The following is a 22,265-nucleotide window of genomic DNA, read 5'->3' as shown; positions in this document are numbered from 1 at the left end:
GTCACCCACAGCGTAATAATCATGAACTATAGGCCAACTTTCATAGCATTAAAATGATTTGTCATACTTATTTAGCAGGCTTTTAAGAGTTAGTGTTTCCTTATTTCAGAGCTTGCCATGCTGTGTGCTCTTTGTTCTTCAAGAGCCAGAGACGGTAGACCAAGGGCTCCATCTCCTGTTGTCTGCAGCAAAGTGCAAGGCAAAGGTACATTAATACTGTAGGCAAGATGGAAGAGAGGGGGAGGAGAGTCACTTGTGCGGCTATGATGAGGAGCTCACACTGTACTGTGTTACTGTGACAAGTTTTATGGAGTCATACCTGATTTGTTTCTACTATGTAGAGACGCACCCCGTGCATCTTGAATTGTGCGCTTCAATGTATGCACCCCCACCTTAACACACTAACCTCATAATACTCATTTTCATGCAAATGAAGGGTACACTCCAGAGAGAAATGGATGTGAGAATAGGCAGTATATCATGTTGTTTCCTGATGCATATTACAGGAGAAGAAATTATGTATCTTCATCCTTCCGGCTAGGTATCCTCATATTTTCTATTGCTAATCATTAGAAGGTGCAAAAACAGATCCAACCTTTTTAACCACATTCGGTAGCAGGTCTTGTTATAGATCATGTCTCCTCCCTCCTTTTCCTTAGATTCAGACACCTCTGCTTACTGTACCTAGCATGCTGTGACATGTCATTTGGCCAGAGAAAGACATTAAGCTACTGCTTGTAGCCCTTTCATTTATTGGCATATATGAGATTTCTTTCTTTTATCTATTACTAAATAAGTCGTTTGACCTAGACATCAAAGTGCAAAGCAGATAGAGTGGTCTTGATGTAGAGATGTTTATGGCTTGGAGCAGTTTGTGGAAAGGATCACACACATTGGTGGTAATCTCGGAATGCAGAAAGCCTAACTGGAAATCTCATACTTTCCCCCCTCTGTCCAATAACTTGTGGTTGTGTCAAATTATGTGTTTGACAGGAGCAGCTTATCTCAATCATAAACATGTAGGATAGAAGGCAGCACAAAGAAATGCCAGTTTTCTCTGCAGTTTGGAGGTGGAAAAAAATACTCCCAATTTAATCAATCTTGCACACATGTTGGAAAAAATAGAAATACTGTTAAAAAACACTTAAAAAGCTCTCTGCATGTTGTGTGTCAGCTTTGTATCACAGTTAAATGCTTTCAGACAGCAGGTGATACAAAACAAGGCATCTGTGCACTTGCGTGTTGCTGCCATGAGGCATGCATGTGGGTTGATGTTTTCACATTACAGAGAGGAGTGTAGTCAATGAAACTGTTATTGGCTCTGACTTGTGGACCTATTGTCTTGGCTTTGCTCCAGTTAGATTGAGCCCTTGAATCTGTGGCTCTTTATGGTTGCAGAGATAGCATGAATGGGGGCTATGTTGATACTCCTTGCTAAGTGTTTTACTGGAGAAAGAGTGGTAAGAAAGGGGAGCGTAATCATTATAGATGGACTCCATTATTGCACCAGTTTACTGTTATCGCACCGGTTTGCTGGTATAATAAGGACAGCTTCTGCCTCAGTGTGTGGCTTCCATGATGGGAGGAAACATGAGGGTTAAGGAGGACAAGGTTAGCAGAAGTAGACAACAGTAAATGTGATTAGATGAGATCCCAGCAAGGGCGCGGCGGGAAAGAGAGAGGGTTAAAACAGATCCCACTCAAGGTGCCTGTCCCTCACTTTTCATCTAGCCCTGCGGCACCATCGGGGGCGCAGTGACTTGCTTTCATCCGCTAATTACAGTTGCACCATCATAAAAAGCCAGCGAGGTAATTTATATTAATTATACAGGCATGAGTATAACAGTTTGAAACGCCATGGCTTGACATGCTGTACATAACATGCAGTAAAATTGTCAGAGACGTGTGGGCTAGAGCCTTGTAATTGATCGATGCATACAGTGAAAGAGTCCCTCTCTTTCTCTTGTGTGTGTGTTTGTGTGTGAGTGGACTGTGTGAATTAGAGTCAATAAATTATCATCATCTGTAAGCTTACAGAGTCTTTATGTCATAGTCAATGGGCCTGAGCACCCATCCAATGGCTTTCTCTGCTAAAGAGAAACAACACTAGGGAAAACAATGACAGCGTGTTGGATCCAATACAGTAAACATATTAAAGGAAGTGCCATTATATTGTCTGAGCAGGACAAGGGCCAAGACCCACATGATGTTTAATGACCCAATGTATTAAAATTAACAAGGGTGTGTTTACCTCTACTGCCTTCACATTTCCACGCAGTAGACAATACTAAGACTTAACATAATGATATTAACATAATGTTTGGTAAAACATTATTGTTGAGCTGCTGCATTTGCTCAATTTTCCAAAAAAAACTCACATCTGTAGAATCATTGTAAACATAGCATTTTGAAATAGGTCATTAAAAGCTGCTCAAAGTGTGTGTGTGTACGTGTGTACATGCAGAGAGGAAGAGGTATGGGCTGAGGCCTGCTCCCTTTGCCTCAGCAGCATTTCGGCAGCCTGACGTGGTTTATGGCCCCAGTTGCCCTCTCCGGGTCTGTTTATGGATTCCCATAGAATAGAGAATCATGGCCTCTCCAGGAAAAGCCAGCCAAAAACAACACCTCCACCATTGCACTCTTGCCTGCCTTTGCCATAACTCAACATGCTGTTTATGTTTCTGAAGAAAAGAAAAAAAGTATTCATAGTAATGACATAAGATGACTGTAAATTCTGATGCTAATGTTTAATTTTTTTGTTGATGTAAGATAAAAATGTCACCACAAACGTGGCTGGTTTATTGGATGTCGTTACAGGTTGGTGAAAAAATTGTGGGCTTTGTTAAGGGAAAGCTTTTTTCTTTGGGTTGGAATAGCATTGCCTTTGCAGGACCAGTTATTTTATGATACCTGTTAGATTTATAACATGAAAATGTTCAACTTTGATAGGATAATGAAAGTGCACCACCAAGGGCATTGTTAATCGAGGAAATATTCTACCTGATGTGTTTTCCCTCTGCTGTTTTCCCCATAGTTCTCTTGTGCCAGTGCAATACTCTATAGTGAAAGTGAAGAGTGACAGTGGAAGCGCTCTGGATGTGAAAATACTCTCTGGTCAAAGCTGGTACTGTTTAGATACAACCAGGACCATGTTTTGTTTCTTTGTGGTTACATGGCAAAACAACTAGTTGCTCAGGGTTGCTGAACTCCATCATCCTCTGAAGCTGCACATCTGGTTAGTGGATAGGCTCGACTGGACCCCGCCTGTAATCCAGAGGGCAGCATGTAGCCAGCCAACTTCCTACCTCTGATGGTGCTGTATCACGACAGTCAGAGGTTACTGGGTTACTGCTGTTATCAAACAGTCAACACTGAGTTTTGGTCTAGCAGTGATGCAGAAGAGCACTAAAGAAGGGCCATCCGTCATTTTCACTGTAGACAGTCAACATCAGACACAGTCGTGCTGGCCATAAAGCTTTACGAGGGTTTCTGCTGGTGTTATTCAACTCCCACTGCATCCATCAGGGAAACATAGTCTCTTTCTCTTTTTTTTTTTTTTTTCCCCAGGCCACGTTTAGTCTTGTTTTGCTCGAAAAAAATCCCTCTGCGTGCCTTCTGCAGTTTTACTACGATATGTGTATATGTATTTTTGAAGCAGGGCCAGAGAATGTAAAGAAAAGCATTTTCTGTTGCATCGCTCGGAACCTTTAGTTTGTTCCCTCCTCCCTCTGTCATCTACTCTTTCTCACTTTCTCCCCTCCCTCCCTGTGGATTCCCCAACCACACCACAACACCGTTAACAGACGCGGCCCTGATAGATTTACTGCCATCGTCTTTCCATTGGCCGCCAGCGTGACAGCTGAGATTTAAAGCTACCTTCCCATTGGCCAAGACTCGACAGGTTAATTTATGGGCGCACTGTGATTTGATGCCTCCTGCCTTTGAAGTGAGTTACAGCTCTGTCGCTTATAGGACACAGAAACGGTGTCAGGTTGCAATCGTAAAATCTTATCCCTGAAGGGAGGTGGCGCTGGAGTATAATAGTCCTGACGTCATGAGAGGAGAAGAGACCTTCTTGTGGTCACAGAGGAAGAACAGAAATGTGTGTCTGTCCAGAAATGCTGTGAATAGTTCACAAAATATTCTGTTAATGTCACAGATGCCAAGTATACTGCAAAAATAAGAAACAGAAAATGTGTACAGATGTGCACACAAGCATCCAGTCACATCTTGCCTCCAATCTGAGGTTTTTCTGCCGGCATGGAATGTGCATTTATCTTTCATCTCTCATTCAACACTTCTTATGATCAGTTTTTGTTTGACTTGGGGATCAGAAGATACTAAATGACTTTGAATCACACTCATATATCGCATAGCTTATCAACAGCAGCAAACTGCCAAAGTCACTTTGGTGTCTGGCTACTGCATCTGCTCACTGCGGCCCCAGTGTTCGTGCAACGGCATCATCTATCTGCAGCCTATCTCTTCATCAGCCTGACAGTCTACCCTGACAAGATCAAGAAGAGCGAGAATGTGGCCCTGTAACAGCCTTGACCCATGGAAATCTCTAAGGGTAAAAACCCTGGCTGCCCCTGCCCTGTCTATCAACCCCTAGTGAATTCATGCACCGTTTCCCCTGGATATCAAATCCCCTCTCTTCCCTCTTTCACTTCACACTTGAGGTCGTCTGCTCAAGTGGAAAATTGTCGGAAAATAAAGAGACGGAGAGGAAAGCCCTGGACTTGCCTTGTCAAGTGGGACTGCATCATTTTGTAAGAGACCTTCTCATGAACTTGATAACTTGGGGTTACACAACATGCCCCATGACAATGTGCCATGTAAGAGAAGAAAACAGGTTTTACATCTTGATAAGACATGATCCCCTTTGAACTCGGAGGAATGATGGATAGGTCGGCGGTGTGTTAGAAGGGGCTGAGACTAATATATACGTGTAGAGTTAACCATTTCACTGAGGTATTTTGTGTAGGATCATGCTCCATTTCTGAACCTTTGTCTTTGTTGTTCTGCTGTTTTTAGAACCTCTTTAAGATATATAATTGGGGCTTTTTTTGGACCGGTGAAAATACATCGTTAATGCGGCAGCTTTTACCAGATCTGCAGTTTTGAGGTCATGGAAGAAGCTTTTGCTGAAAATTGATAAACTCATATGAGGCGAAAGGAATGGATGGTTTAATTTTCATCTCTCCCTATATTTGTGAAGTGTGTTTCTGGTCTACAGAACATAAAGGTCATGGCTTCCCAGGTGAATATGACTGCCCACAGTGCAGTGAGCATCCAGCGCCTCTGAAGCCCAAATATGGACTCATGTTTTAAGTGGTTAGTTGTTCCCCAAAGAGCCAGTTCAGTCCAAACGTGTCCCAACAAGCTGTAGATTAATAAGAAGGCGTAAGGCCAAGGCATGTTAATGTATCTGTCGAGGCTAAACACACCTCTGTTGGAAAGTGATTTTTAGACAGTTTGCAGGGTGCCGGGGTGTATATCCTGTCAAGGGGAATGTGGATGACTTTGTGGCCAAATAAATCTCAGCAACAAGGTCCTGCACAACTGAACTTGGTCTTTGTAAATATATCTGCATACTGAAGCCAAGGTGTACAGCAGGGTGCCCTCATACTCTGCAGCCTCTGGGCCTCCTCCAAATCATTTTACTATTTACACCTGTGCTTTTCCTACTGTGACATTTCAAAATTTATTCAGTGAAGAAACCTTACCTTACCTTATTTCAGGCTTTCCTCTGTCCGTGTGATTAAGCCAAACTGCAAAAAGTTGATTTTGAAAATTCAGGTTGCAAGTTCTGACTTGACTGGAGATTAATTTTTCACCTATGAATATTCACGATTTGAATACGTCAAAACACGCAAGTAGGCCAAGATTCACTTTTCCCTTGCCACCAGTCATATTGGTGTTGGCGTTCACTTCTCCTCTCCTCTGTGATTTATATTTTCAGTACTGGGAATGATATGCAGAGGCTAATTAATCTTGTTGAGTCACACTAATTAGAAAGGTAGTGGCAGACATCTGAATATGATATGACAGAACATTCCCCATCAGAGATGTTTTGTGAGGCAGGTGGCTGGCAAACATCCTGTCGGTAATGGCCACACATTTACTATATTTTGAGAACTAACAGTAATACCCTAGTACCCTATGGACACTGGGTATACACCAACTTTGTGTATATTTTGGAGGCCATTTTGTCCATCAGATTGGTGTAAAATGGCCGCCGTTTGCTAAAACACCATTCCCTAACTCAGCTATTAAGTTTTATATCGCTAAAGTTCTCAAACTAGTGCCGGATGCCTTTTGGTTATAAGGCAGACAAGGATTCAGCTACATCCATAATTTATTTCTGAATAATAGCCTCCGGTATTAGAGAATATTGCAATATTTGGTAATCATTAATAAGTAATGCTTTCACACCTTCACTGCTCATTGTTTGACGAGAACTTTAGATTTATGGCAAATTCTTTCCTGTAATATCAAATAATTATCGAGAAAGTGTGATAAGTCAAATTGATGTTTTTTTACACGTATGCTGATACAGTTGGGGTAACATTAAAATGCATGTAAAAAGACATGAGTGCACCAACTGGGTCATGTTCACAGTTAATTGGCTTTATTTCAGATTTCCTCTTCTCGTCGTTCTTTGCATTTCTTTACATGCAGAAAAGAAATGTACAGAAAAATTGTTACGTCTTGATTGCCACTTGCAGTGAATGCTCGCCCTGTGCCTGTGTGTGAAGGTTTGAGGATGTGCTCACTGAGGTGTCCAGGAAGATGGGAGTAACCCGGACAGAGGAATTGAAATTTTAATGATGAGCAGCACCACCACGCTGACGGCCATGGAACACCTCAGACAGCTTAAATATCACCGCTAATTAACACAGAGGTGGGCTGTCACAGGCATGATGGATGCTCGGGGGGGCAGATCGCTGCTTTCAACCAACCAGCGATTCCTTTATTAATCAAAGCCTAAGATGAAAAGGCTCTCCCACACCTCGGGGAGAGGGAGATAGCAGGAGCTATTGTTGGGAAGGTTTCAATCATTCACTGTGAGCCTGTGATGTATTTGATCAGGGGGCATTCAAACATTTGTAGGAGACAGAACATTTCTGCTGCCGAGTGCTTGTTTGTGTAAACCTCTGAACCACCCATATGTTTACAGAGCCACAGTATGCGCAGTCAGCTGAGATTTAGTGGTTGGGGAAATTTCTGTTTGGAGGGACTATTTTTTCATCCCTCTGACAGGAGAGGTGAGCATGTAGGGGGTTGGCTATCACTCTTAAACAGAGGTCTCCTCCCTGATGGAGTGAGCCAGACTGAGCACAAGGCAGCACTCCTACACTTTACCTCTGGACTGACTCCATGATCAGTCTGTCTCGCAGAGATGATTTCGAACCTAGATGATTTCAGCACTTTGTGCATGAAGATGGAGTGTTATCTCCCCCTCTCTGGTCTCCTTCCCATCTACCTCACTTAAGGAGGTCCATTGTTAAGTGCCGGGGGCCTGCGGGTGCTGTAAATCAGGCTGCACAGGGAGGGGATGTCTCCCATGGGGGAAGGCGCACACTCCCAGCAGCCTTCAGGCTGATCTCATCCTGCCTATCCTAATGCTTTAATTAAGGAACTGGTCAATAGCAAAGAGGAAGGTGCTAAAGGCTATGATCTGCATTTCCCAACGTGCGACTGATGTGGCAATACCCATGCAGGCAGAATGACGGGGCAATGTACTTGAAGAAATTCTTTGCTTCTCTCTAAAGAATGTGGGTATTACCTACCGAGACACAGACTGCTATGTCTGTTTGAATACATTGTCTGGGTATTCAAACATTTACAACAAACCATATTTCCTTGTGCGGGACTGACTGCTATGTATGTTTTTAGCCAGTTTTGTAATCAAATTGGATTTCTAAACTCATAAAATGTAACTACTTTCACCTGAATTTTTACATTTTGTTGGAAGTTTCAAGTAGTGTAATGCATCATTAAACCTTGGGTCATATATTTCCAGCCAACTCCGGGCTATGATATCTGTGATTGGTTTGTAGAAGAGGTGTATTGATCATCTATTGTCTCTGCTTCAGTGACTGATTTTTTGTAGAAAGGCCCCTGAAATCTACAGAGCACTTGGCTTTGCACAGTGCAAGTATTTCTCACTGTCTCAAGGAAGGTTGTGAACAGACAGTAGCTTAGGATACACCTCCCTCTTGTGGCGCTGACAAGGCTATGTGTTAACCTACTAAAGTGACAACACTGTTGTAATGAGCAGTGTTGCTAGTTGATTAATTGATGGGGATAAAACTGGATTGTTTTTATTTCTCTTATCGACCCCAAAAGCGTTTGCAGGCTGGTTGCAGCTTCTCAAATGTGAGGATTAGACGTTTCCTCAGTGTCATATCTTTGTAAAATGAATGTTTGATTTTGTTGAAAAGATGTTTTGTATGTTTTTAGTAGTCTCATTGTAGCTTGATAGTCATTTGACTTTTAAACTTTTTATTCACGTCAAATGCAAGTGGAGATGATTGATTTCCCCTTTTGAAATTTATCTCACTGCTTATGTTTTCTTCACACCTGCCTCACAAGACTCATTTGTTTATGTAGCAACAATGTTCTTCCATTTAATTCATTATTAAAACAACATATTATTTACCATTAAAATTTTGAATTACCATCAATCTGGGAAAAACATTAGGTCTTTCTTCATCACTTTGCTAGACAGATAATTGGTCCTCATATGGTCATGGATGCCATCTGCTGACACAATTGGTGCATTACATATTTCTGAAATGATTTGCAGTCTTGTCTGGAAGATTCAGTAAGTAATGCGCCATCTGAAGACAAGTAATTTAATTTCTAATTTTATGTTGACTCTGGCTCAGTAGAAGACTGCTGAAATGGGTCACAATATTTTATGGATATTACTTCATGTAGACAGTCCTCAGAACATAATGTAATTCTGACTTCAGCCTTGCTTTCAGGAAAACAAATGAAAAAGAAAATCTGGCTTCTCACAAAAAAAGAAGAAAGAGAATCACTTTAGAATCACTGTAGCAGAAAATGTGAACAACCTGCACTTGTTATAAAAAGTGTAACAGCTTTATTGAGACTTGGGGCCCTAAAACTCCATTACAAAGTCCACACTACAGTATGATTGAGGGAGTCAAAACTGATTTCATTTCACCCCTGAAATGACAAAAAAAAAATCTCTTTACCAAAACAAAATGTATACAAGATCCTCCAACAAATACATGCAAAAAAATACTAAAAGGGAAAGAGTGTCAGCTTTTACTTTACTCCAGCAAGTTAAAGGATGACTTGTCGTTGACTTTTCAGTTATCGTAAGAAATCATCAGACTAAGGATTATAACTTTGTAAATACTTTGATTTTCTTCTGGAGTGTAGGTCCCATACATACTATTTTCTACCCCTACTACAATTTAAATATATATTAACTTCATAAGACGTCAGTGATGGGCCCCAAACGTCTTTCACATAATCTATAAGTATGACAGCAACAGAAGTACCAGTCTACAATACAAACCTCTACAATTGAGCTAACATCTTCAGTCCAGTGTTTAGTCCGGTTTACTCGTACAGAGGCCTAAACAAAATATAATGTAGGTCATCATCATACAAAACACCATGTGGACCCTATTATGCCATGTCCACTGCGTACAGTTAGTCACCTTCACTGAAGATGCTCAAGGTTAAACAAGAGATGAAATGACATGGCACTGTATTCAGATCACATTCAGACAGGTCAAGACAGAGGTGAGCCTAATTATAGTTCCAACTGTTTAAAATGATCTGGGCCATTATCATGAGCACTGAATCAAACTAGTTGGCAATAATAAAAATGTCCCCAGTACCTTCAGTGACAAATTTAGACATGGGACTAGTTTTTATCCAATTGTGTGCAACTGTCCACCTGTTTTGACAAGATTTCACAGGTAAACCTCAGGATTTCAGATGCCTGACTAAGTAAAATACTTTGAAAGGACGCAAGTCTTTCAAAGTCAGAAGAATCTATGAATGCAGAAGCAGGAAGAAAAAAAGACTAACAGACAGTAAGCACGATGAATTTATATTGAGGGGGTTATTACAGAAGCATTTTAGGAAACACCTATTTTTTGGTACAGACAGATGGTTCCTACATCCAGTTATTATAAAAAAAGCTCACTAACTTCATTCAAGAACATAAAAAAAATCTGGACTGTTCCTACAAAATCAGCCTTCTACTGTATTTTAACAGTGTAACCTATTAACATTCAGGACGAACCCCCTTTAAAACAAGGTAGAACAGTGAATATGTGAGCCACCTGTTGCTCCATAACTTAACTAATACCAAGATTATTTGAATTATTTTACCTTTCAGGAGCATCGACTTAACCTTTAGTGTTTTTAAAGCTGTTATCACGTATCAACAACAGGGTTGCAACTGTAGTTATTTTTTCAGTTTTACAGCTGAATGAACAGCAGGTAAAAAATTATTTTAGATCCGTTTTAAGACTTGTGTGTTGGAAAAGGGCTTTCATGTATATTAGATAAAAATGAATGACTAGTTTGCATTTCACTCTGTAATAATCCCCTTTCATGTTTAGGTCAGTGTTATCAAAAAGTCCATTAAATGTGATTTCAGATGTGTTGCGCCTACAGCTTTGGATAGGTGGCTAATCACAACCTCACGACAGCATGGACCACAAGTCTGCTGTGAGCTTTCGCTTAGGAGCTGTAGCTGGTACATGGTAAGTAGAATTAGGAACACAAATTGAGTAGGACTTGAACACTAAAAAGCTACACAGTATGTGTGTCCGTTTGTGAACTGTCCGTATGTTGTAGAGGGCAGCACTGGGGTTGATTGCAGATCAACCAGTCAATCACTTCACAGCAATACCAAAAGATACCAGAACTGTGTGTGTTTCATTCAATTATTGCCAGAATACCTGTTGTCCAGGGTCGTGTATTCATCCTTCCCCTTTTGCCTGTCCCATGAATGTAACAGTAGATAAAAAAAGTACAAAAATCCACTATCAAGCTCTACGAATGAGCTGGCGCAAGCAAACTAAAGTTGTGTTTAAGCTAGGCTGTTTAAGTGACAGCACTGTTGAGCTCCAATGTGTGACGACTGCTGTTGTCTGTAGGGTCTCTGTGGGTTTCAGTGGGAAGTGGTGGGTCAGACGGTCAGGCGGTTGTTGGAAGGCTGTAGGGGGCTCCATGAAGCTGGATGGGCAGATGCATCTTGTGAGTACTGGTTTTCTTCTTTGCTGATCCCAACTGTACATAGCCGTCGGTGTCTCAGCAGCCTGTCTGTCCGTGAGAAGTTCTGGAGCCAGGCAAGGTAAGATGTGTGTTATGGTCAAAGTTAGCGGAACAGTGCTACCAACACTGCTAAGACAGATGGATTTGTTTAATGCTGTAGGATCCTGACTGATATGCAGACACCCAGAAGTACACAGGGAGCGTAAAAGTTGTACTAAAACAAAGGCTAACTAACCTGATGGCAGCGATCACACTGGTACGGCTTCTCTCCGCTGTGGACCCTCTTATGTCTGTCCAGGTGGTAACGCTGAATGAAGCGCATATCACACGCGTCACAAGCAAATGGCTTTTCTCCTGCGTACAACACCAGATGACACCTTTATCAGTATTTATCAAGACTCAAGACATATTTCAGTGGACACAAGATACTTTTTAAAGTTTGCCAAAAGATCACCACAATAACGTTATATGAACTGACAGAACCAACATTAACAAAATGAAGAGGAGCAAGGAAACCAAAATTAAAATCAAAAACATGCCATTTCTCAATAAAAACAAATTATTCATTAAAACAATTGTAGTCACCCAATTTAGTACTTAAAATCATTTAAGATGGCTAGAGTCTGTGGTTTCATTTGTGGTTTAAATCAAGTAGATTCAGAAGTGTAGGAGTTCACCATGGTCCACTGGCTGAGTAGCAACCTCACTACCAACCAGCCTGCTGCTGTTTCCCATATCTAACTTATAAATGGAGTGAGAAAGGTCACAGTGAAATGGAGACGTGAGCTGTGATTTCTCACCTGTATGTGTAAGTATATGTCGCTTGAGGTGGTAGCTACTCCGGAAAGCTCCGTAGCAGTGGTCACAGATGAAGTTCTTCTGAACTTTCAAGGAACTGTCATCATCCATACTGATTGGTGGAAGTAACTGCAAACGGCAATAACAAAAATAAGTTGAAAGTAACCATCAAAAGGTAGGAGGTGGCACTTAAAAGTGCATCTTTGAAACAATCCTTACCTCTACTTTCTCTTTAACTTTGTTGGATGACCCTGACTTTTTGTGCTTCTTCTTGGGTTGCATGTTCTGATTTGCCTGCATGTCCTTTCCGTCCATCATTCTTGATGAATGATAATCCCCGTCTTTTCGGATCAGCTTTTGGAGGAAGGAATGATAATGGCATAAACTGCACTGCACCGATTTGCCACTGAGACAGCTATTTCGTGGTACTTGCCAAAACACATATTCACACACAGGGTAACCCCCATTTAATATTTATAAGCAGTAAATAAACACTGAATAAATCATTTATTACTCACTATATAAGTTGTAAGCAGATAAATGCATTTATTAATGTATTTGTCAACATTTATAACTCCCTGTGGGCATCCATAAGTAGAGGCTGATGTATAAACAAATAATGAATGACAATATAGTTTAACATGATTGTAATAATATAAAATGTTTCCTTAGGAGATGTTATAATTGTTGAATATATTGTACATTAAAACACTTTATGCTTACAACTACATTATAGGGAGTTATAAACCATTAACATCTTTGTATAGTGCTAATAAAAATGATGGGGGGGTTAAAGTAATCATACTTGATAGAGATCAAGAAATAACAGCTTTTCTCTTCCTTACCAGGGGTGGACAGGACCCGCCTGAGGGATGGCCCATGTGGCTGTGGTGGGCTTGTCCATGGTGAACCTGGTGTCCATGGTGGTTGTGGCTGTGCTGCGAGTGGGTTTGGTGGCTCTCTGGACTGGCCCGTTGTCCTTGACCCAAGGGTGACATCATCCTCTTCTGGCCAGGGATGTTGTTGGCTTGCATTAGGGCCATGCTGGACAGCACCGCCTCGCAGCCCAGCAACCCAGCCTGGCAACACAAACAACAGACAGACATGGCAGAAAGAGAGGGGCATGTGACTCCTCAAGGAGAGAAGGAGTCAGGGTAAGGAGAGAGAGTAGAGTAATGGGAGTAACAGAGAAAGGCACTGGCATCAGGGTTGGGAGTGAACACTAAAACCGTGATGGTGATTCTGGAAATGAAGAGACTTCCACTGACCCATTTCATATGGTCTCGAACAGAGCTGTTGGAATGGTGTGTCATCGCCGTGGTTTGAATGCGTGTGTGTTTGGGGGAAGGGGGGGGGGGGTGGCTTCACTCAGGATGAGGGGTAACAGAAGAGACCACGGCCACCCAAATCATCAGGGGCCAACGCCTGAAAGTAGAGGCATGACAACATGAGGCTAACATTTTTACACGCTGGAATAAGGAGCTTGAAAATCAGACCAACGTCTTCAGATTTCACAAAAATCGCCAAATCTGGATATATCACCAGAAATTTAGGTCCAGCATTAATATGTCCAACTTATCAGGCAAGGAAGCCCCAATGGTTTGGTGCACGCCACGTTACCATGGTTGACAGAAAACAGGCAGATAGAGAAAAATAATGACGTCCAATGGGACAAATGAAAACAGTCAAAAACAGAAAAATACATCTGTGTAGGTATGACACATTAATCAAACAAATGCTTTCTACACATGGTGATAGTGAAATATATACGAGTATCTAAAAAATGTGTTGTGAGCTTCTGTTTGAGAGCAGCAAATGCACTATAAAACACAATTTTAACTACCTTATCAAATAACATTGTTATAGGCATCTTAAAGTGGAATACAGGCAGCATGTGATGTTGTCTAAACTGAGTTATAGCCTAGTTGGTGCTTATGTTACTGACGCTTTAAAGCATATTCATGCAGATAATGGCGTAAATAAGTCTACATCTAAGACAGTTACATTTGTTTTTGACCAAGTCATGTTTCATAGCACAAACCAATTGATGGATCACTGGGGTGTTAAATAGTTCAGAAGCATGTCAATCGCTATACAGTGGACTGGATTTCAGGGAATGAAACTAGTCCTGAGGCTGCAGATGCAATGAACATTTATACTCACTGACCTCTGATGCAATTCTAAAGCACTGCATGATAAACACTGAACACAACAAACATAATTCCATGCAATTAGTAGGTACAGTGTAAAAATAACAAATGAATAATATATACATACAATACAAACATTTGTGACATTTTCCACCCATGTCTTCCATGTTTGCACTATTCTGAAAAGGAAAAATGTAGTAGCTTTTACCTTCAGTCAGTGAGCTTTTGTATGTTGTATTCTAAGTATTTTATAAATAGTGCACAGCAATGATTTTAGAATTAAAGCGACACAGAAAATATCCAACTTCTTGAGCGATTACTAACTACTTAGTGAACTAGTTATTGAGAAACTATTTTTTAGGATTTGGGATAGCAATTTCTATCCTTAGAGTGACTGGTTCAACAAAATGTATCGAGAACAGGAAGACTGCAGTTGTGTAAGCTGTTAGACCTACACACTTTACAGTAAACGAGTTTAGTGTTTAGATGCCATCAACAACTGAATAAATATGTCTGTGATCAGAACATGCTCATTATTTTTAAAAGGTGGAGAACGATGGGGAAAAAAAGAGCGTGCTTCTCCTGCTGTGGAAGACTTAATAGGGCTAGTAGCAGTTTGGCCATTAACTTAAAGATGTCCAGAAACTCAATGGGGAATGTTTACATCTATTTACAATCCAAATTAACATAAAACCACAATGCACATAACCCCAAACTGACTCTAACAGAGAATAACGTTATGCCATTGGAGTGTGATATGTAAGTAACATCACGTAGGCTGTAAATATATATATATATGTAGCAGATAAACACATTTAGATCATGCATGAAACCTCTGATAGTAGCAAACACTGTTATTCATGACTTTAGTGGAGCACGTTTGCTTTCATTAAATCCATTTATCATTAAGCTGAAAATCATTTGGGTTGTGAGTCACTCTTACTTGTAAGCAAGTGGTTTTGTGATCTTGCAAAAGCAAACATGATGCCTAGTTTACACAAGGATGCATCTCATCACTACTGAGCTAGCTAGCGACTTATAAAAAAACCCGTTTAATTCCCTGTTGGGAAAGTGAGCTTTCTTAATCAACCGGGGCTGCAGCTAGAGCACACTGGAGAGGCAGTTTGCTGTATCTAGATATATTTAGAGTGCAGGTTTGAACGCGTGTAGCATGGTAAGAGTCTCTGCTAAATGAAACAGAAAAGGCTAACCTGCTAGCTAGCTAGTAGTTGGTATTGGGACAACTCTTGTATGACTGAACCCCCACCACCCGCCCCAGACAACACAACAACAGCCAGGCAGGCAGGGCGTGCGGGCTCAGCGCCGACCACAAAATAACACCCCCCTCACCGGCCACAGCTATGAGAAACATAGTACAACACGTTTAAAGAGTCGCGAGTGACATGTGTTTGAAACCTGACTGCTTACCTTTCGATTTTAAGAGTTCTGTAGATTATTATTTCTTGTCGCACTTCCAATTTTTTTTCTCAGTTTATAAACACTGACAGGAAACGCCACCGGAAGTGCTCACCGGGAAGAGCGCTGATTGGCCAGACGCCCTGTCACGTGAGTGAAGCGCAGTGACCCACATTTGCGGCCATAATTGTGAGGGAGTGGTGGCGGGTGCGTGGACGTCTGAGTTATGTGGAGCTGCAACACTTGAATTAACAAAATTAATCGGCAACCATTTTAAAAAAAATTACGGCATTTGTCAAGCAAAAATTCCAGTCCAAACATCTAATGGCTCCTGCGTCTCCAATGTAAGAAATTGATGCTTTCCTTGTCTTTAAGTGAAGATCTTAGACTGACAAAACAAGACATCTGAAGCCCTCACTTTGGGCAGTGGAAATTGTGATGAGCATTTTCACTGTTTTCTGATGTTTTATAGACCAAATCATTCATGAAAATAGCCATCAGGTGCAGCCCTAGAGTGATGGAAGCAAGCAGACACAGTCTCTGAATGAAAAGTTTAGAGACCTTCTATTCAGAAATTGTATGATGGACAAAAAGTTAAATAATAAAGGATACACCACCACAAATGGTGGGGTTGCAATTCTACAGCTCTGCAGAGATGGTTTCAAAAAAGGTTCTGGTGAACTGATTTCAGGTAAACCGTTGTTTAATGTTTCGAAACCTGTAACGCTATGATAAAGGCCACAAATAAAGTACTAATTGTTGACATTTATCAAAAATAAGGCTCCTTGATTTGTTTATTTATTTCTTGTCATATTTTGGTCCATGGTCTCCAGATTTCAGAGTTTAGTATCTCTCAGTATATTACGACAGCTCTGTAAATTAAGTAAATCCCCTCAGCGAGGTTGTTTGTTTTCATTTGTAACATTACAGTGCCAGGCTTTGTGCACAACCTCAACTAGACCTCTAGATAGACAAGGAGTTGTGATGTTGCTCACAAATCGTTTCCCAGTCTTTCAATTTCATCAAGTAAGAAGTCCATATCTTTTGGGAAAAAAGAAAACAACAACGCTGGAAAAGTTGACTTTGTTTCCCAAATGTTGGTAGCCCTTGCCTTGTTTCATCATGAGTTCCTTGATGACTGGAGCTAGCTATTAACAACAACTAAAAAACACACGCACATAGATAACTGTTAGATTCAGTAGTGCTGCACATAAGTGGTAAATACTTGAAGATTGCGGTCTCCATGTTTTTTTTAACAAAGCATGCACACTACAAATAATTAGAAGAAGGAGAATCTCAGTGCTTAATGTGTATGTGTGTGTGCAACAGAATGAAGGGATCAAAAATGTAAATCGAGACTTTGGACACTTTAGTCTCTATATTCCCAGTCCACTGATGTAATACAGAAACTTACATTTGCCTGTGTGTCCTGGTAATCTATATTTCCGTCCTCCACCCTCATACTGGGTGGTATAAATCAGAAGCATACATTCCAAACTGACTTGGAGACAAATACAGACAGGTAATGCATATATATATACAGGGAACAAACAACTACTCTTTCTCAGCATGCCTGAGATATTTACTTGGCTCTTGCAAAGGATGAAACCCTTCTCTTTCCTTCATCTGCTCCACCAGATATCTGCAGGAGAGTGGTTAAATGTATAATTTCTGTTAGCCTGTGTTGCAACTCAGCTAAAACTTTGTCCAAGTTCTCTGGAATCATACGGCAGATGAAGTGCATAAGAGAGCATAGACAAAATGCAAAGAAAAATGATAAAGTTATCAGTTATTCTGTAGAACCCAGAGATTCATGGTGAATAGGGCTGGAAATAATCATTTTTATGATATTTTAAAAAATATTTGAGTAATCATTTAGGCCATAAAATGTCGTGTAATTGCGGAATAATACTCTAGCATATTCTGAGGGCCAGCACATTTAATGAGATAGAAACAGTTTTTAGTATTTTTTTTTTGATAAATGACCCAGGGCAGAAACATACATCACCTTCTGTCCAGCCAATCTGCTGCCACAGCCCTCTCTGGACCTCAGTCTTCGTCAGCGCAAACAACGGGGCCACCTCACAGTTGAAGATGCAATTCATGCACAACATGTCCGATCAGACTATATTTTGTACTGTACTGTTTTGTACACCATAGCTGAAAAACACCTGCCAGACAACAGTGGAAAGTAATTTACTCAAGCACAGTGGTACTTTTACTTCAATTGAGTATTTTAATTTCTTGCTAGTTTACTCCTAGTTTACTTTTACTCCTCTACATTTATTTAACAGCTACAGTGACTTGTTACTTTCCAGATTCACATTATGTACAAAGCATATGATATTATCTAAAAAAAAGGATGCATTGTTATAGGTTAAACAACCCAATAACATATGAAATACTTGACTCCACCTTGACCAGCAACATTAACATGCTTATGTTTATACATAAAAATAATGATGATGATGATGATAATATGATAATTAATCATAATAATAATAATATGTAATATGGCACTCTGAAATGGACCATTCTGCATAACAGCTACTTTTACTTTTGATACTTTCACATTTTGTTGCGGATACTTACTTAATACTTACTAATACCAACCTAAAACTTGTTTTTGCTACTTTTACTTAAGTAGAAGATCTGAATACTTCTTCCACCACTGCCTTATTTATTGCATTATATTTTCACAAGCTTCCCCTGCATAATTATGTGCTTGTATGCTTTAACAAACATTCTTGTTTTAATAAACAAAGGAATGAAAGGAAAAGGAGCAGAGTCAGCTCCTCCGGCCATTTCCACTCACAAACCTGCTGGAAGAACACATGGATTATGAGTTTCATTCAGAATACTCACTGCAATCTCACACGATTGCGATTTTAGGCTTCACAGCAGACCTTTTGTTTGACACCTGTGCCCTTGCAGAGCAAGCATCATAATAATGGCTTAATTTAAGAAGAGCTGGCCCTCTGAGTGGTCAGTAAGAGGCTCATTCAGGTCATGGAGATGAACTTGTTCCTTTAACTGCCAGCTAACTGACGCAAAAGTCAAGCGTTACAAGCAAGAATAGACATATATGGCACTGGCACACTGTACTTATAAGTTATAAGAGAATGGGAACCTGTTTGCCATATCCATGTTTTTGAAAAGTAAAAGCAAAGGTACGGTATGGTAGGAAAGCAACAGAGTCAACCTTTGTGCCAGATGAAGTTAATTAGTCACCTGAGATGGGGGGAAAGACAGGGAGAAACAATAGAAGATATGGATATAGTAACTTCTGATTTATGAGTTTCTGTTACAAAAAAAGAAAGTTAACTAGTTTCATCAAGCCACATGACAATTTCTCAAGAATGAAACAAGGTATTGCGCATTTCATTAACTGATTCTCACTGGATCTCAACCTGTTTAAAACCTTCTTTTCAGGAGAAAACCAATTGTTATAGATCTTTTCAGAAAAAACATTTTAGAGGCAGCAACTGTGGTATGATGAGTTTATTCAGTGGTTGTGGAACATGGGCATTGCTTGCCTGCCCTCCTTTACATGACGTCAAGAGTCACTATCTCATCAGACCGAGATGTGAGGTACATTTAATCTAAAAGACCAAGATATGTCGATCAATATGGAACATGTTAGCATAACTGTTCATCTTTTACACTTTCAGAGATAATTACATTTTCTCCCAACAAGCTGAACATTTATTAAATGTTGAGCAAAATGTGAAAACATAAGAATATGGACCAATGATTTCACCCTACTCTTAAAATGCCCCAGTGTATTTACATTAAAATGAAATATGCACTGCTCAGTAATTTTCATAATTTCTCCGTAAAAAATCAATACCACAGACACTATCAACAGAAAATAAAAACACATCTTTCAAAGAAATTTCATAAAACTAAACTTTTTTTAATATTCTTGTAATATAAAAAGGTCATATAAAAGTAGTATAAGTTGATCATTGACTTTGAACAAGAGGCCTAAGTGGTAGTAAATGGTACTGTGGGGTAATTCCATAATAGTAAAGTCTTCAAGTGTTGTTTTATTTCCAGTGGAAATACCCTTCGAAAAGGCTTTCAGTCTCAGTAAGTACCCGACAGTGAAAGAGTCAGTCAGTCTCCAACAGAAAGTCAATGCTTTCAAGTGGCAGCGCCCAGTCTTTCTGACTGAGCAGGGAGTGCAGGTGAGCAGCAGTGGCTTTGTCCCTCTGGCTGGTACGCCAGTAGCGCAGCATGGCAAATACTCGCTCCTTGTGGAGTGAATGGTCCTCTTCAATCTCTTCCAGCTTCACAGAGGGGATGTCAAGAGCCAGTCTGCCAATCTCCCTCCAAGATTTGCCAATGGTACAAGCCACGGTCATCAGCTGCTTCTCTTTAACTAATCCAGAGCCTGTACAATAAGACAGAGGCAGCTAAATTAGGTGATGGTTTAAAATGTTTTAAAGGGAATAGCTTTGATTGCAGTGTGACCCACCATTGTTGCAGGTCTGTTTGGATGAAATGGTCTCTTGTAAATCAGGAGCTATTTTTCTCTTTCTTGACATTTCTATTTTTTCTTGTAAACAGAGAAAACATTTACATTTAACATAGAATGGTAACAGTATATATTATTGCAATTGCTGAAAATACTGAAAAGACTTTGTTCTACCTGAAGACAGTGTGTTGACTTGCAGTTCGTTGAGGAAGCGAAGCCCTGGGAAGGTTTCCTGCACGGCCTGGTCGTTCAGTAGTTCCAGCAGACCCTGTGCTGCTTCAGGCCCTCTCTGGATGATACAATCCAGCAGGTCTGTCACCTTCTCACTAGGAATACGGCAAGCTTTCACCTGCTGGTACCCGTGAGGAGACAGCAGAAAGCGAGAGTCTGCATGCTGCAGGACGAAGTCGGCATCTGCACTTAGAATTTCTATTAGCTTGACCTTCTGACTTCTGAGTAGCTGGATTTCTGCTGCTGGTTCCTCAGCCATGACTGAATGTCAGCTCCTGAGAAAGTAAAATAATGATGAATTATTATTTGTATTATATCTGATCAAATCTGAAATAATTGCAAAACCAAATATTGGAAAGATTCTGGCAATTCAACAAAACCCAGTTCTTTTTAATCCTCAAGTCACCATTACTTCTTCAAGAAATAAAATAGAGCTGCAACAATTAATAGATTAGTTGTTAACTATTAAGTGCATGACCAACTATTGTGATTGTGAATCTATTAATTAGTTTGAGGAATTTCTTAAGAAAAAAAGTCAAAATTCTATGATTCCGGCTTCTTAAATGTGAAGACTGTCTAGCTTCTTTATAACACATAAATGTGTGATACATTACCCAGCAGACTCTTTTGAAGTATTCAAATATACTCTGAATTAATTGTTCTGCAAAAGAATTCCTAGAGTACTCCTTCACAGCTGAATATATTCCTGAGATACTCTTTTGTAACTAACATAACTGTAGAGGTGAGATATAATAATACGGTATACTCACATTTATTTGACACTTTTCAGGGCCACTGTAGCACGTCCCTCCAGTAGTTTGTTAGTTTGTTTTGCGGATATTCGTAAACTGTAATTTAAGTTGTAAGTTGTTTAAAACACAGCCTCTATTGTCTGCCACTGACAAAATATGTATGAATACCTTGCAAAAAAACTAAAATACAATACAAATTCATAGGTTTGTTATTTTTTTACATTATAAAACCACCTGACAAAAGTATTTATATGTCAACAGTCCCATGTCGAGTATGTTTATTTCTGGGCTTCCTGGTTTCCCTCTATGGTTTCACTCAGCGTGCACATCGTCTGTTTTCACCCTCTCACTCTCTTACACAACCTAACAAACACAATGTATTCCCATAAACTCTTACCATTTATGGTAACAGCTGGAGTAATAGAAAAAACACGCTTGAACAAAAACAGCCTTTTGCAGACAAGGCACCATGTAACATCACAGACTGTACTACGGCTGTGCTCGCGCGCATTTTCTCTTTTCTTGTCTATTTTAAACAGACCACAACCTCATGCATTGAAAATGTTTCTTACTTCCCGTATTTTAATTCTGTGTGCCTCCACCCAGTGGATGGATGATTTAACTGCAGTAATCTGCCATTGCTGTGTGTATTTGGTGACATCTGGTGGAATAGATTACGCATTTCTCTCTCAGTGAGAGAAGGACTCGGACATCAGTTTAACAAAAAAAACAAAAAACATAATCACACAATTTATATATATATATATAAAATAAGAGAGGACTTTACCCGAGGGAAAACTGTTACAAAACATGTTACAAAAACAGCACAGAGTGAGGCTGAGAGGCGAAGAAACCTACTTGGTAACTACTACTTAAATGTAATAAATAACAAAATAAAATGAGATAAATAAGAAATTGAGCTGACATTTCAAAAAGATATAAGAACATATTATAGTATAGGTACATAGGTCAAGGTATGAAAAGAACTATAATATTCATAATCTAATCTAATCAATTTCTATCTATCTATCTATCTATCTATCTATCTATCTATCTATCTATCTATCTGTATGTCCTTTATGAAAACATGTAATGTTTATTGGATGTGCATATATTGACAGGTACATCATGCAAGGCAGAATATACAATAGATCTGAGTTG

The 22,265-nt window shown here is 39.9% G+C and overlaps 3 protein-coding genes across 5 annotated transcripts; all 3 read right to left on the bottom strand.

The window, feature by feature from the left end:
* Positions 1–9,092: 9,092 nt before the first annotated feature.
* znf740b (zinc finger protein 740b) lies at positions 9,093–15,767 on the bottom strand. 3 transcript variants are annotated; one of them, XM_038722522.1, is made up of 7 exons: positions 15,654–15,767; positions 13,344–13,500; positions 12,921–13,154; positions 12,295–12,429; positions 12,078–12,204; positions 11,513–11,631; positions 9,093–11,341 (listed from the first exon to the last, which is right to left on the bottom strand). In XM_038722522.1, exons 2-7 carry the CDS (start codon positions 13,386–13,388, stop codon positions 11,192–11,194), a joined length of 810 nt encoding a protein of 269 aa, XP_038578450.1. In that variant the 5' UTR covers positions 13,389–13,500; positions 15,654–15,767; the 3' UTR covers positions 9,093–11,191. The 3 variants fall into 3 exon arrangements, with proteins under 3 accessions (XP_038578450.1, XP_038578451.1, XP_038578449.1); XM_038722523.1 differs by lacking the exon at positions 13,344–13,500 and having other exon boundaries at positions 15,654–15,766; XM_038722521.1 differs by lacking the exon at positions 15,654–15,767 and having other exon boundaries at positions 12,921–13,207; positions 13,344–15,603.
* An 865-nt stretch (positions 15,768–16,632) lies between these two features.
* csad (cysteine sulfinic acid decarboxylase) lies at positions 16,633–19,665 on the bottom strand. Its single transcript, XM_038721900.1, is given in 10 exon segments — positions 16,633–16,696; positions 16,698–16,789; positions 17,056–17,138; positions 17,228–17,283; positions 17,628–17,722; positions 17,975–17,991; positions 18,403–18,460; positions 18,548–18,581; positions 18,583–18,685; positions 19,650–19,665. Coding segments are annotated over 10 exon segments (618 nt in total).
* zgc:174906 (uncharacterized protein LOC571548 homolog) lies at positions 19,128–21,658 on the bottom strand. Its single transcript, XM_038723802.1, has 5 exons — positions 21,502–21,658; positions 21,123–21,200; positions 20,296–20,627; positions 20,122–20,202; positions 19,128–20,037 (listed from the first exon to the last, which is right to left on the bottom strand). Exons 3-5 carry the CDS (start codon positions 20,609–20,611, stop codon positions 19,757–19,759), a joined length of 678 nt encoding a protein of 225 aa, XP_038579730.1. The 5' UTR covers positions 20,612–20,627; positions 21,123–21,200; positions 21,502–21,658; the 3' UTR covers positions 19,128–19,756.
* Between the last annotated feature and the right edge of the window lie 607 nt (positions 21,659–22,265).

The sequence above is a fragment of the Micropterus salmoides genome, unplaced genomic scaffold (assembly GCF_014851395.1).
Source record: "Micropterus salmoides isolate LMB-PRFRI ecotype aquatic unplaced genomic scaffold, ASM1485139v1 Ms_hic_scaffold_16, whole genome shotgun sequence".
Taxonomy (NCBI): Eukaryota; Metazoa; Chordata; class Actinopteri; order Centrarchiformes; family Centrarchidae; genus Micropterus; species Micropterus salmoides.
This window is presented reverse-complemented; position numbering and strand designations above follow the sequence as displayed.

Excerpts from the sequence above, each read along its gene's own strand:
- znf740b (XM_038722521.1), bottom strand. Across the intron at positions 11,632-12,077 it reads ACATATACTTACACATACAG|GAGAAAAGCCATTTGCTTGT; the intron begins GTGAGAAATCAC and ends TGTTGTACGCAG. Across the intron at positions 11,342-11,512 it reads AGTGTGATCGCTGCCATCAG|AACTTCTCACGGACAGACAG; the intron begins GTTAGTTAGCCT and ends GCCTGGCTCCAG.
- zgc:174906 (XM_038723802.1), bottom strand. The coding sequence starts at position 20,611 with ATGGCTGAGGAACCAGCAGCAGAAATCCAGCTACTCAGAAGTCAGAAG. Across the intron at positions 20,203-20,295 it reads AGTCAACACACTGTCTTCAG|AAAAAATAGAAATGTCAAGA; the intron begins GTAGAACAAAGT and ends TCTGTTTACAAG. Across the intron at positions 20,038-20,121 it reads CAAACAGACCTGCAACAATG|GCTCTGGATTAGTTAAAGAG; the intron begins GTGGGTCACACT and ends CTTATTGTACAG.